The sequence below is a fragment of the Poecile atricapillus genome, chromosome 11, assembly GCF_030490865.1.
Source record: "Poecile atricapillus isolate bPoeAtr1 chromosome 11, bPoeAtr1.hap1, whole genome shotgun sequence".
NCBI lineage: Eukaryota > Metazoa > Chordata > Aves > Passeriformes > Paridae > Poecile > Poecile atricapillus.
In genome coordinates, this window is record NC_081259.1 from 19,858,550 (window position 1) to 19,873,335 (window position 14,786).

Consider the following 14,786-nt stretch of genomic DNA (forward strand, 5'->3'; position numbering starts at 1 on the left):
AGAAACAAATTTCCCTCCCCCCAAAAAAATTAAAATCCAAGGAGAAATTGGAAATTGTTGATGATCAGTTTTCCTTTGCTGTGCAATTCCTCAGCTCTACCTGCTGAGAGGGAGTTAAGTGTCAGGTTTGGGCCATTTCATTTGAACTAGGTAATGGAGAAGCTGAGATGAAATCATGGGCCCCTTGGTAATTTTTTTTTCTTTTGAGAACAAGTTCACAGAACCATGGAATATCCTGTGCTGGAAGGGACTTACAAGGACCAACAAATCCAACTTCTGTCCCTGCACAGGACACCCCAACAATCCCACCCTGTGCCTGAGAGCATTGTACCAACACTCCCTGAGCTCTGGCAGCCTTGGGACTGTGACCATTCCCCGGGGAGCCTGGGCAGTGCCAGCCCCCTCTGAGGGAAGAGCTTCTTCCCAATATCCAACCCAAACCTCCCTAACACAGCTCCAGCTGTTCCCTCAGGTGGTCCTGGTCACAGAGACCAGAGATCAGAACTACCCCTCAGTAACATGTTATGTACATGAAGCAATGCATGTTAATGGCATTACAGGTATTATCTTCAGAAAAATCAACAAGCAGCACCCAAATTTAACTCCAGAAGCAGTGCCAGGAAAGAGGCTACTCCTGAGCAGATGAAAAATGCCATGAAAGCAGCAAAAACAAATTGCTCTGCTGCCCAGAGAACCATTTTGGTTTGATCTCACCAGGTCCTGGATGGCCCCTGCTCTTCCTCCCCAGCTGCACACCGGGGTGGCACTGCCAGGATGATGATGCAGGGAGGGTCTGACAGCGCTGAGCAGTGGCCACAGTCAGTCTCACCAGGACAGCACAGCGACATAAGCCAAAACTGGCATATAACAGGCAGGATTTGCCATGGATCCAACAGCATTTTTAGCTGGGATGGGAAAGCAGTGGGTGAGATCCAGCTGGATAAAGCAGTGGTATTGGACACATACCTTTGGCTGCTCAGGAGGAAGATGATGCTCGGCCTTGCTCAGATTTCCGCCAGACTGTGGTGGGACAATCCCGTGCCATTTCCAGCAGCACAGCCCTGTGTGTCATCCCAGAGCTGTGCTGGGATCTGCCTGCAAAGCTGGGAGTGCAACTTGGGCCCCCAGTACTCAGACTCATACTGGTCCCACTGGGAGGGTGGATTTTTGCAGGTTTGCCCCTGCAGCAGCATCAAACTAGAAAGGGATGGATAGGAATAAAATGCACATAAACTCTCCACAACAAGCCAAGAGATTGGCATCCATCCGTCCCATCACTACGGTAGGATTGGAGGGGAAAAGGGATTTTTCACATGAGTAGGAAAGTGTTACCCACACGGTCCTTCCAGCCTGAGGGAAAACCTCCCACTCCCTCTTATGGCAGGAGAACCTGCTGCCAAACAGAAGTTCAGAGGTGCTAAATCAGATCCTACCTCCAGATATCATCTCTGTTTCACCTTAAGAGAGCCAAGTAGGAGCGGGTAGGAATGGAATTTTAAAAGGAAAACTGCCACTTTCAGACAGAAAAATTATTACAAAACTTCAGAACTCCAGCCTGACCCATCACAGACTCAGGCAGAGCCTATGGCTTATCTTTTAGCAATGAGAGGAAGTTTTTCAATAGCAGGCAGGGCATAGCTCCAAAACACAAATTCCAAACCCATTGGAGAGCCTGTCTGGGAGGTGGGCAGCCCTCCATAACAGGACTTCCCTGGCACAGCTCAGTGTTTCACTTCAGAAATCTCCAGTGTGTATAGGACACCTCTGCTGCACTGGAAGGGATCCCACTAAATCCAGCACCCACCTTCCAAAGGGGAAAAAGCTTTCTTTGGATCAAGGCAGTGCTCAACACCTGACACAGCAGCCCCACTGAAAACTAATTTTATAGCTTTAGATCTCAATTAGTTTCTAAGTACAGCATCCCCATGGCTTGAAGAATGTTCACAGAAGGGATGGGAAAGGGGGACAAGCAGAACAGCCAACCAGCTCCTAATCCTTATTAATTATCCTGGCTCTCAGTGCCAAACTGGGTTTTTCATTCAACATAAATATCAGTTCCAAAGTTTATCTTCAAACATTGTGTATCGTGTGGACTCCCCATCCCTGGAAGGTTTCAAGTGCAGGTTGGACAGGGCCTGGAACAACCTGGGACAGTGGAATTGCAGGGAATGGAATGAGATGAGCATTAAGGTCCCAACCAACCACCACTCTGTGGTTCTGTGGTTTTCACTTCCCCACTCTGATGGCTGAGGCACTCCAGTTTCCAAGCACTGGGCTGACAGACAGCAAGATACATTTCTTTGTTTGCTAGAAGGTACCAGAAGGAGAACAGAGACCTTAATGATTAAATGTGTGTCGCTCTCCTCGAGCCCTGCTGGGAGCAGCAGCACTTCCCACAACCCACAACCTGCTCTTAGTGGACATCACTGACCAGAAGGAGAACCCAGTGAGGCATCTGGGATGTCATGGATGAGTCCTGCTACAGGTTTATGGCAGCGTCAGGCTTCAAGGAAAAGTGTCTCCAGGAAAGGCATTTTCCAGCTTCCCAGCATCCTGCTGCTCCCCTTCATGTGCTGCCTGGAGCTGCTGGCATTTGATTTGTGATTACTGCCACAAATACCGGAAAAGTGTGAGATGCATGAGGACTTTTCTGAATATAACAAGGAAACTGCCTTAATCTCATATTCAAATATTAATGACCTTGCTTTTAAAAGCATCTGATAACTTCCAATTGACACAACCTAAATTTAGCCCAAGGAAGTCAAAATTTCTGATGCTGAGATGCTGAAATGTGCACATTCAGGAAGCCCTTCCTAACAAGGGAATGGCCACGTGGAAAAAATAGTGAAACATAATTCTCTGGAGATCAACAGCAAGCCAGTTCTGAAAGCAGCAGGGTCTAACTGAGCACTTTACAGTAATCCACTACATTTCATTCTGCAATTCAAATTGGAAGCCCAGGATCCCTCAAGTTCAAGCTTCTTGGACTGCCTTGACTTTACAATGAAGCTGCTGATCACCATTCCTTAATATGCAGCTCAGCGTGAGGGTCTCCACTTTTTGCCTTCAGTAGAATAAAACAGTGTATCTTCACTGCTGAACATCTCCCACCTATGGCCAAGGGCACACTTCTGTGCAGGATTTGAGAATGGAGACATTTTTCCTTGCTGGTAGAAGATTAACCCAACATCTTAAAACCTTCAGGTCTATTGCAGGCATCTGAGGTAGCGAATGACTGACATGAGATGTGTCCCAAAGCTGTTCTCCTTGTAAAGAAATGTCAGTTTTGTATCACCTTGCACAGATGAGTCACTTATTAAATACTCACAGTCACTGAACAGTGGCAATCTAAAATATTTCCAGTATTCAAAGGAGGAGGCTGCAGTGCTCATCCGGAGCGCTGTAGTGTGACAGGTATGAACAAGCCCTTCCATACAATAAGCAGGACACAAAACACCTCAGGCTACAGCCATGTGTTGCTCCACACAAGTCCAAACTCACTTTGGGGTGCAGAAGGGCAATCCTTGGCCTTCAAGGTGTTCAAGGCCAGGCTGGACAGAGTTCTGAGCAAGCTGGTCTACAGGAAGGTGTCCCTGCCCATACAGCCACAAGAGGAGCTTTAAGGTCCTTTCCAATCCAAACCACTCTATGATTTTATGCTCATCCCCACCCAGCGGCTCCATCCCCCCCAAACCAGCCCCCTGCTGAGGGGTGACCTGGCTCAGCTCCTGGCCACAGCGATGTTTCCATCCAGGTGGCAAATATGAGTGGGAATTCTGAAGATTAAAATGACTGTGACCACTATTAATGGGTATGTTCACACTTCTTAATTAAACGAGGGTGGGGACCTCTTGCACTAACCCTCCCTCACATGGCCTCGAGTTACTGCCGCTCCCTTGGGGAAGAGTGTTGTGCACAGTGACCTCCCTGTAAAATCCTGGTGTTGGCAGCTCCACCAAGGAGGCTTGTTTACATCCATCCTGTAACAAGCTTCACCAAAATGACCCATAATTGCCATGTGAATGACAGCATTGTGCAACTGGCATGGAAAGAATTTCTCCATAAAGCACACCAATACATATAAAGCGTGTGTGGGTAAAACAAGAACAGCACAGAAAAAGGTGCTCAGTGCAGGCAATCCCGACAGGAGAACTCCATAGGAAGCATGGATAGGAGACAGCTCAGCCACACTGAGGAATATATATGCAAATATTGACTAGACTATGCAAAGGCTTGGTTATTTATACCACCTTCATTTCCCTCAGTCCTACCTCCTGACAAGTAAACAGACTGCTTCGCTCTGGCGAGTTGTGCAACACAGAGAGGTCCCGAAGTAAACACACAGACTCCATACTTCATTAGAGGTGAACTTGTTTACAGAGCAGGAATTAAAACAAAACCACAGAATCCGTCAATATTCTATATGTACTGACATACTCCTCCCTGACTCAGAACATTCTGCTCCTACACTGTGACTCATCCACTGCGTGGGCTGGGGACAGCAGAGATCTCGGTTTCCTGGGATTCTCCAGCGTATCAGACTCCTCCTCTGCTACCCACCACGCCTCTCTGGAGGCTCATGACGTCCGACATCCACTTGTGTTACCTGCCCATGCTGGGAACGACCACTGGCTACAGAGCCATGGCACAGAACTCGATGCACGTGCCTGAATGAATCACATGTGCCAAGGTGGGACTGTGAAGGGTGGGGGAAGTGTGACTCATCTGCCAGCTGATATAAAAATAAACTACTACTGAATCAAAAATTCATGACTTCTGCACACGATGTGCACAGGCAGAGCTGGCACTATGTGGAAACCTGAGCATTGGCTTCACGCAGCCAGTGCTCCATTTTGCCTTCCAAAGGTGATGCTTACAGGAAGGGATCACATATGGCCTCAATGGGGAGAGACACCAGAGGTGCCTTGAAATGTGGTAACAAATCCCAGAATGGTTTGGGTTGGAAGAGACCTCATCCATCTCAATCCATCTCAATCCATGTCATTTCACCCCCTGCCATGGGCAGGGACTGTCTCAGTTGACACAGACGTGACCTGACACTCCCAAGTTCACACAGCAATAGCAAATTCTGTTGAGCACAGCTCCTTTTAATAAGGTTTTCAAAAACCTGCATGGTTGATCCTAATTGGCTGAAATTTGGTTCCCATCCAGCTGGCTGGCACCAACAGCTGCCTGTGTTCATGTTTGTCAGGGATTGGCTGGTGTCTGCATTTCAAGCTCTTGGCTTCTCAGTGCCTTCTTCACAGAGATGTTTCTTTCTTTCCCTTACTGGCACAGGCTGGCTGAGCTATAGCCAGGGCTCCTGTGACTGTGAGGCCTCCAGGCCAGCTGCTGGCCCTCACAAGGGACACCTTCCACTACAACAGCTTGCTCTAAGCCACATCCAACCTGGCCTTGCACACTTACAGGGATGGCACAACCTATGCCAGGGCCTCATCACCACCCTCACAGGGAAGAATTCCTTCCCAATATCCCATCTATCCCTGCCATCTGGCAATTGGAAGCCATTCCCCCTTGTCCTGGCACTCCAGGCCCTTGCACTAAATCCTCTCCAGCTCTCCTGGAGCCCCTTTAGGCACTGGCAGGGGCTCTGAGCTCTCCCTGGAGCCTTCTCTCCTCTCTCCTTCTCTCCTCTCTCCTTCTCTCTTCTCTCCTTCTTTCCCAGCCTGGCTCCAGAGCAGAGGAGCTCCAGCCCCTGAAACATTTCTGTGTGTTCTTCTGCACTTGTTCCATCAGCTCCTGAATAGATTAGATTCTTCTAATCTGGAATCAGCCTCAAAACAAAAGGACCATTCCTGTTATCCACAAGCAAACTGAGCCCACGGGACAGAGCCAATGGAATCAGTGAGACCCTGCTGTGCCACCAGCAGGACCCAGATGCTGCAGGACTCCTGCAAACCATGGGAACAGCAGTTGCTTTTACTCATCCCAAACCAAGCAGGAGGGTCCCGGGATGCTGCTGGCTGTGCAGGGGGCAGTTCAAGCAAAGCCAAAGCTTTGTCCTGCCACAGAAATTGAACCATTCCAGGAGCTAGGAGTTGGGTCTGTTTGACCATGGATAAGTAACTCAATTTATTCCACAAAATTCAAGTACAGGAGGGACAAATGACATGCTCAAGTGACTTATCCAATACCAGAAACATGTTGGAGACTTGAACCGCTTCTGGCAGCACTTGGAGATACAAAAGCATCTGGTCAAGGAGGTCCTCTTGTCCCCAAAGTATGGAAGCAGTGGATTCAAGCAGCTGTATGAAGCATCAGAGCAAGGAGAAGCCCAGGAGCCGAGGAACCAGCCTTGAGGAGGAAGAACACCTGGTACAGCCAGTCCTCAAGGAGGGTCATAGAGGAAGAGGTAATTTTGGGGAACAACTATCACACTTTGACTGTGCCACACATATTTGTGCTCAGGGAGGTGCTGCCATCAGGGCTGACTGTGCCACCACCAGTAAAGCGAGACCCAGGGATAGCTCAGGCCAGGATGCTGGTGCAAGCTCATGTGGCTTTTAGGACAAAACCCAATCATTAAATGGTTCAGTACAGCACTGGCATTAGAGGACTGATGAGAGTTTCGCACTAATTTGCATAGGGATTATTAAAACTACTTCAATTACCTCGGTGAGCAAATGGATCATATCCCAGACTACCTAAAACCTGAGTTACATTTCCTAAAGGAAAGATGTCCTTTCCTGAGACACCCTATGGACTGACCATCAGGTCTCTGACTCCATGCCCACGCTTTCCTGTTTTGTTTTCCTGCTGACATGAAGGTAAAGCGCTCAGACACTATTTTAGGTTATTAAATATTTAATTCTACAGCAAGAAAGAAGCAGCTAACAGATGGTCACTGTGCATCAGGGCCTTGCTTGAGTTCTACGGGGAGAAAAGTTCAAGGAATAATCATGAAAATCCATTTCTATGTGCAAACATTCCTCCAGTTAGAGGAAGGGAATTACAGGGGAGCTGTTAGTTTCCCTAAAAGGAGGAGGCACTAAAATATCAGAGACGGTATCAAATATCCAAAGCAGCACATCAGAGACATCTACTAGCTGGTAACTCCTGACTCAGGACTTTCTCTGCATCCACTGGATCCATCCACCAAGTATTGAGCTGTTCTGAGAAGCACCAGGAAGAGCCTATGACAAACTTCTCCCTGCTCCATCACTTAATCTAGTGTGAAGCATCTTAGATGTCTGAGACACATGAAATCCAGTCTGCTCCTTCGCTAATCCAAGCTGACTACAGATCCTCATCCGAGCCATGTGGCAGGCAGAGAAACTGGTGCTGCTGGGAGGGAACAGATGCAACTTCAGTGCCTGTCAGAAAGTCTTGGAACATCGAAGCTGATGGAGCACGTGGAGCCACAGAGTCACTGCTAAGGGAAGAGGCAGTTATCACATCCTCTGTCCATGTGGAAACATCTCACATGGAAGCTCATCTCAGGATTCAGCTTCTGAATTACTGGGCTGTTTGCTACTCTGTCCAACTGCACCAAGGTGTCGCCCTGAAAACTCAGCTTCTGAGCTTGCTAACATAGTTTTCTAAAGACTTTCCCAGGACAGTAACTGTAAACATAGATATGTGTACATTCTTTCTGTTACACGTCTTGTGATGGACATCTCTCATGGCCAGTGCTGTGAGAAAGTGTTATCCTGACCATCCAATCCCTGGCTGTGGTCAGGAGCCTATAAATCCTGGAGGGAAAAATAAACTCTCTCTTCTTCTCACCACACCTCGACCTGTGTCTGTGTGATCTATTCATCTTCAGCGGCAACACCAAGGGAAATGCAAAACTTGACTGAATAGCTTAGGAAAAGGAAAAAAAGACTATTTTCACTAGTTTTTGATGATGTCAAGTGAAGCAGGTAATTGATACCCACATACATCCTTCAGGCGTTGGCCAAGTAGGTCGGTCCCTTCCAGGCTAAGTTTTCCTCTGACTATTACTCAAGAGTAACACATTTAAAAATGTTTATTGTGAACATCGAAGAAGGAAATCACCATTAAAACTCTTCTTATTAGGAAAAAACTCCCCATTTTTCTCCCAAAGCTGCAGGTGATGACAATTTTGACATCTCAGAGCTCACTGGGACCATCTGGCTGCACATGAAGTTGAATGTGGCCGCTGAGCTGCCGAGGGGACGAGGTGGCTCCTGTGGTGCCACAAGCAGGCTCCCTCTGTCCTCCCTCCTTCAGCTAGTGGTGGGAGCTGCAGCCAGCCACGTCATTTGGCAGGATTCATTGGCTAATTTATTGAGCAGAATGTCACATGCAACACTACTGTTGTTCTCTCTGAGTCATGCACACCATGTGTTCGGACACTTCTAGTCTTTGTTTGGCAAGTGTACGACAATTCCAAGTAACCAGACATCCCTACTGGAAGCTCCAGCCTGGCTGTTTGAGCAGTTACAGAGCAAGGACCATTATGGGGAGCCTGGCACTAGCAACATCATTGAGAACAAACCCCTCTATTTCCCCAACATTGGCATTTATTTATCTGTTTTTCCAGCCAGACACTCTTGCCCTAATCCCTGGTGCAGGCAGCAAATCACACCTCCCTGCTCCTGGCAGCCCAACCCCACCTAAATTTGTTTTGTTTGGATTCCAGGTGTCATGGTGAATCCAGAACTGTGGTTCACATCCTCCACTCAAGTCTGAGCCGATTTCCAGTTGTTTTAGCAAAACTGCAGCACAAGAGCTTCTAAAGGCACCCAACAGCTCATCAGAGCTGGGTGTGTGACACCCGTGGGACCACACAGAGAGAAACAGAATCAGATTGTTCAGGAGGCTTCTCAACAGTCCCTTGACAAATGCTCCAAGACAACAGATTAAACACTAGGAAGCAATTTCTCCCTGTGAGGATGGTGAGGCCCTGGCACAGGTTGCCCAGAGCAGATATGGGTGGCACATCCCTGGAAGGATCCAAGCCCAGGCTGGATGGGGCTTGGAGCAACCTGGGCTAGTGGGAGGTGTCCCAGCCCATGGCAGGGTGTGAAATGAGGCTTTAAAGTCCCTTCCAACTCAACCAATTCCACAATTCCATGAATGCTCTGAGTGAGCAAGTACTACAGGATGGAAAGCTTAAATTCTTTAGGAACAGGAGAAAACCTAAAAATACTTAATCTGACCAAAAAAAAGCCATTCCTTTTAACTGAAGAAAGCCAAGTGGTGTAGAAAAAACAGACTGGGATTCATTAATGTATCACAAGACATGTGGGCTGCGGTGTCCCAGAAATCACAAGTGCTAACAGAACTCAAGCAGGAAGTTCAACTCAGTATTTTGGTAATATATTATTACCAAAGTACTCCTTGATGTCCATCAGACATCCTCTGCAAGTGGAAGCTGGTTCCATTCAGGAAAAACAGGAAAAATAAAATCAGAAGTATAGAAGAACTACAATAACATAAGAAACTTGTCAAAACCCAAAGTCAATACATGACCAAGGCACAGAAGGAGCAGAGAAGGTTGTTGCTTCACAGAGACTTCACCTTGAGCAGTGGAACACCCTGCATAAGGCTGTGGAAATCCTTGGCATGGGAAACAGCACATGCTAAAAGGCTCCTCAGGCTTAAAAACAACCATAAATTCAGGGAAGAAAAATCCAAACACTGTTAGACACAACTCAAATTCTGCATCAGGGAAATCAGAGACTGCCAGAAAACAATGTATAAAACATTCCACCTTTGGCTGATCCTGCTCTGTTTTTCTCCTATTTGCTGTAGACCATGGTTGCACAGAGGAGCCATAAGGCTTGTGGACACTCTTATAATTTAACAAGAAAAATGAAAACAGTTTACTAGGTTTAAAGACTTTAGATTACCTACCTAAGAGGTGTTGTTCTATATACAAGTAACTTTCCATCCTTTGACAATTCCCATGTTTTACAAACATACTTACAGGGGTATTTCCATACCACTGAATCCTCATGAACTTGAGGTTTAAGGTTCACACAATTATCCAATATCATCATTATGATCCCATTCTCACCAAATCGCTTCCAAAACTTGTGTGAGGCTAAAAGGAATTGGCCCAGATCCCTAAGTTCAAGTCAGAGTTCCACAACATATACTATGGTGGTGTTTGATTTAATAAAGAAATCCCTTTATTAAAGAAATTTAATAAAACTTTTGATTAGCTTAGGGTAGGGTTTACTCACCTGCACTTCCAAGTTGTTTATAAAATCTGTATTCTAAGTGAAGCTGTGGTGCCCTGGATTTAATTGGTTCCTAGAACAGAAATAAATAAATTGTTTAAAATCAGTTGGACCAAAAGAAGTTCTCTCCTATACTTGAAGATATGTGCATAATTAAAACACCCCAGATTGAACTCCCAACAACAGACTTCACCATTACATGGCATTTAAATGAGAAAAGAACAAAAAGCAGTAAGATTTGCTCTCTGGAGGGGAAATAACCTCCTCATTTAAATACAAAGCTCACTCATTGCAGCGAAATTCAAGAATCATTCCACAAAGCTCCTTGAAGGTCCTTGAAGAACGACCCTGGACATTGGCAGAGGGAAGCCAAGGTTGCAAAAGCTCAAATCCTAGTTCACTCTGTGGGCACTGTGATTGCCCACAGCACTTCTGCTGGTCTGTATTTTTGAAAAATGTTGAGTCATACAAGTGTGTTTTAGATCAGACCACAGTCGCTCACAGCAAGCACCACAGTGCAGCCAGCAGCTGGGAAAAAGGAAGAAGTCTCCCCCTTCTTGTGGCAGGTGTCAGTCAAATATCTTGAAACACTCAATAATACTCTATTTTTATCCACAAAATACAAAAAAATAAAATGGGTAAGTCTGCAATGCACCCAAACCATCCCATTTATCAGCTGTTACTCATCTGCGCTTCACATACAAGACTTAATGCCTATGATCCATCAAGGCATTAACTTGCAAGATTACAGAGATTCTAAAAATATAAAGTTAATATGGAGAGGATTAAGAGACTGGAGTAATTACATTTGCAATAAAAGTGTGCACTTGGGATAGGCATGGATGTGGGTTCACCAACTGCCCAGGCAGCCTGGAGACAGGAGTTAATACTGGCCTCAATTTTTGTTGACCTATAGTCTGCACTGTAAGACTGATGTCCACACTGGGTGTGAACTCCACAGTCAAGGCTTCTTTCTAAGTGTGGAGAAGGAATTCTGTACAGGAATTCAGGCAATTTGACTTTCAGCCAAGCTGCTCCTCATCAGCTCAGGTCATCCCATCCATTTCCCAGCAAGGGGAACGAATGCTCCTGGTTACTTCTCAGCTTAATCACAGAATTATTCAGGTAGGAAAAGGCTTCCAAGCCAAATTCCTGATGTTTTAAAGCTCCAGAAGACAAATTTGATTAAATACTCAGCAAACAATGTAAAAAAATATTCTGGAGGAAAAACAACCTGCACTGAAGGCAAATACAAAGCAACACACAAACAAGTTTCTTATGTAAGTCACATTTAAATTAAGATAATTGTTGCTGGTGGCTTGAGGAAGAGTCTACAGACACCTGCAGAGCACAGGGATTCAGGGCAACAGGAACTCAGTGTGCTCAGGGAGTAGTTTATTTATCCAAATATGTAAAGGGGAAGGATTGATGTAGCAGGACATGATGCTGACAAAATCAGGGGAGGCAACCCTGAGCCACTTCTGCATCAGGAGCTGCTGGAGCCAGAGCTCTGGACACTTGCCAGAGTCATGGCAGCTTCTGAGAAGATCATACCAGCACAGATGGTTGTCCTGTAGGCCAAGGGCTTAGGGATGATGGAAGATTTTATGTTTGTAGTAAAAATAACTGAATTGCTACAGCCTAATGGAGAAAATCCACAGCTCAAACCAACAGCGTCATCACTGCTGCGAGGGGATGACCCGGAACTTGTGCTCTGACTGCAGCTGGATGGCACCAGGCTGGCTTCTCCCAGGGAAGAAATTCCTACTGTGGACAGTGCAGCTTTGAAAACCCCCAGAAGAATAAACTAGATGCCCCTGACCAAGTAAGTCAGCTGAAGAGCAGGACCAGGAGCTACACGATGACACCATACAAATCAACGCTGCCAGCAGTTTTCCAAGGTACAGCCTCAGTCCCAAAAAGAAACCACGAGGCATTAGCATGGAATTTTTCAGCACTTTCTGATAGGCTCTTGGTACCCATCACACAACTCCTTCATTTCCCAGCTCTGTGATAGGAGGCAGGAATAGCTGAGACAGCAGGGCTGCAGTGATGGAAGGCGATCTCACAGCTTGAAGGACTTGGAGCAGTGCTTTGACTCGGTCCAATAATGAAGATAAAAGAAAATGTTGCCTGTAAGTAAATCTTACAGCTACTCCACCACTAATCCACAAATTATTTGACGGATAAAGAAAATAGCAGTTAAGCCTGCATGTAAGAGAAGTGTATTTGCTCCTGAGGAGGCTGAGTCATTCTTTCTCCTGTAGAGTTTTGTCTAAGATTAGACCCCCATTTCTCCTACTGTTCCTTCCTTAAACTTCTCCAGAACAGAGCACATATAGGACACCTGGATGGCCATTGGATGAAAATTCCAGCCCCTTCACACAAGAAGAACCTGAGATTTTAAAGCCTGGATCACAAGAGAGCAAATGAAACTGGAGAGTGTTGCAGAGTAACTGCTTGAACAGTTATTTGGGGGAAAAAAAAGTAAGAAAAATGAAGAAACAATGTGACCAGAAAAACAGGTCAGATTGAGGGAGTCATGAGGCAATGCCATTGAGTCCTGCCATATAGAAAAGCTTCAGGTTACTGAGAGGTGTCACTGCAGCCACTTTTTTTGGAGAAAAAAGCACCCTTTGGACTAGTACAGCCGTGCTTTACCTTATAGTTTCCAACGCAACAACTTTGTGGTACTATCTTTGGAAGCAAATTAGAAGCATTACTGCCTCAAGAAAACACTTGTCTTTGTATACAGCACATTTTCTATGGCCTAAAAGCAACAACACTTTCTGATGTGCATCCATATCAAGGATATCTCCTATGGAGCCAGGCTGGGAGAGCTGGGGGTGCTCACCTGGAGAGGAGAAAGCTCCAGGGAAACCTCAGAGTCCCTTCCAGGGCCTAAAGAGGCTCCAGGAGAGCTGGGGAGGGACTGGGGACAAGGGCCTGGAGTGCCACAACAAGGGGGAATGGCTTCCCACTGCCAGAAGGCAGGGTTAGATGGGATGTTGAGAAGAAATCCTTCTCTGCGAGGGTGGTGAGACCCTGGCACAGGTTGTCCAGAGCAGCTGTGGCTGTCCCTGGATCCCTGCAAGTGTCCAAAGCCAGGTTGGATGGGGCTTGCAGCAACCTGGCATAGTGGGAGGTGCCCTTGGTGTTGCTACAAGGAAACCCAAACTTGTCTGGGATACTAGGTTTCTGAATTCCTCCACAGGCATTTACTTATTTACTTACTTTAGGGAACATCTTCTGACACTTGTGTGAAAAGAAGTCCCTCCTGCAAAGCTGTAATTATTTTTCATCTACTGCACATCATAAGGGGAATGCCAGAGATATGGAATCTGAGGCACTCAAGTGTGATCACAACTAATGCACCACGTCTGCCCTGATTTTCTGTCACCAGAGTGATTCCTGTCATTTTTCCAGATAGCATCAACTGGGCAGACTGGGGGGTTTGCTGTAGTATCAAATCAGCACCACAACTTTAACTTCAGATTTTAGGGTTTGGATTATGTTTAAAGAGTGTTTGCATGAGAACTCAGCACATCAGGAGAAGACATCAAATCTGAAACCCCAAGGGACTGATGAAAGTCTGAATTTACAGATAGGAAAGGGACTAAACACAAACTACTAGGCTGAGAGTTTATGAATGCGTAAGAGCTACAAGTTAGGGAGTTCCCCATCCCCCAGATTCCACAGATGATGAGACTATCTTCTCTGCAACACAAGGCAGCCAGAGGAAAGACTGACCTTCACCAAATGGGATCTTGTTTTACATGTTGCATCTGCAGTCTCTCAGTATCACCAGACCGAACTGTGCCCTGCTCCCCCAGGGAATTTTAATCAAAGGAACACCCCTCTTTCTGCCTCCAAAAGCAGGGACCACCAGGCTGCACAGTGCCATGGTCCTAACCACACACCCTGACAACTGGAGAACTCCTGGAGGCCCAAAGGCAAAGGCCTGAGCCACGGAGTGGCAGGAGGTGACATGGGCACTACCAACCAGTGCCCTTCACTGGCACCTGGACAGAGGAACATCTGCTCTAAGGCAGCTACAGATCCTATAGGTACCAAAAACCTCCAGCAGGTTGAAGGCTGTTTTTTTTCCCTGCTTTTAAGACTTACCTAAGTTTTAACAAGTCATTCCCAGCTGAGGGGAGCACTGAGAGCAGCACTGAGCCCAGACTGAAAAACTTGCTTTTAGTCTGAATTTTTAACATGAAGTACAAATCATTTAAAGACACCTGGAGGTACTACTTACCAGTTTGATCGCTACATATTCATTGGTGTAGAGATTTTTACCTGAAAAGGGAGAAGAAAAAACCCCTTTTAGTTCCACATTCAACACTTGCAGCTCGAGGCACAATGAGAAATAGTGACACTGATGCCAAAGGGCTGTTTTCACAATTCCTCCTGAAGTTCCTGCCTTTAACAAAGCATAAGCCTGAAAATAATCAAAATAATGAACAGTTGGCAGCAATTTAGCAGGGCAGGCAAATAACACCTTCCACTCAGCACAAGGTAATTGTATTTTATGGCAGCACTTTCGCTCCATGCACGTGTTAAAGGAGGTATCCCAGACACACTAGGCTTCATTATCCATGATGCCAAGAA

General features: G+C 46.2%; 1 protein-coding gene across 2 annotated transcripts in view; it reads right to left on the reverse strand.

Moving 5' to 3' along the window:
* The window catches only part of CSNK1G1 (casein kinase 1 gamma 1), a 93,997-nt gene that overhangs the window by 32,553 nt on the left and 46,658 nt on the right, over positions 1–14,786 (reverse strand). For both annotated transcript variants that reach the window (XM_058846441.1, XM_058846440.1), the window contains exons 4-5: positions 14,434–14,474; positions 10,176–10,245 (exon numbers count right to left, since the gene is read on the reverse strand). In XM_058846441.1, coding sequence (XP_058702424.1) covers positions 10,176–10,245; positions 14,434–14,474 — 111 coding nt within the window. The remainder of the gene's footprint in view (positions 1–10,175; positions 10,246–14,433; positions 14,475–14,786) is intronic.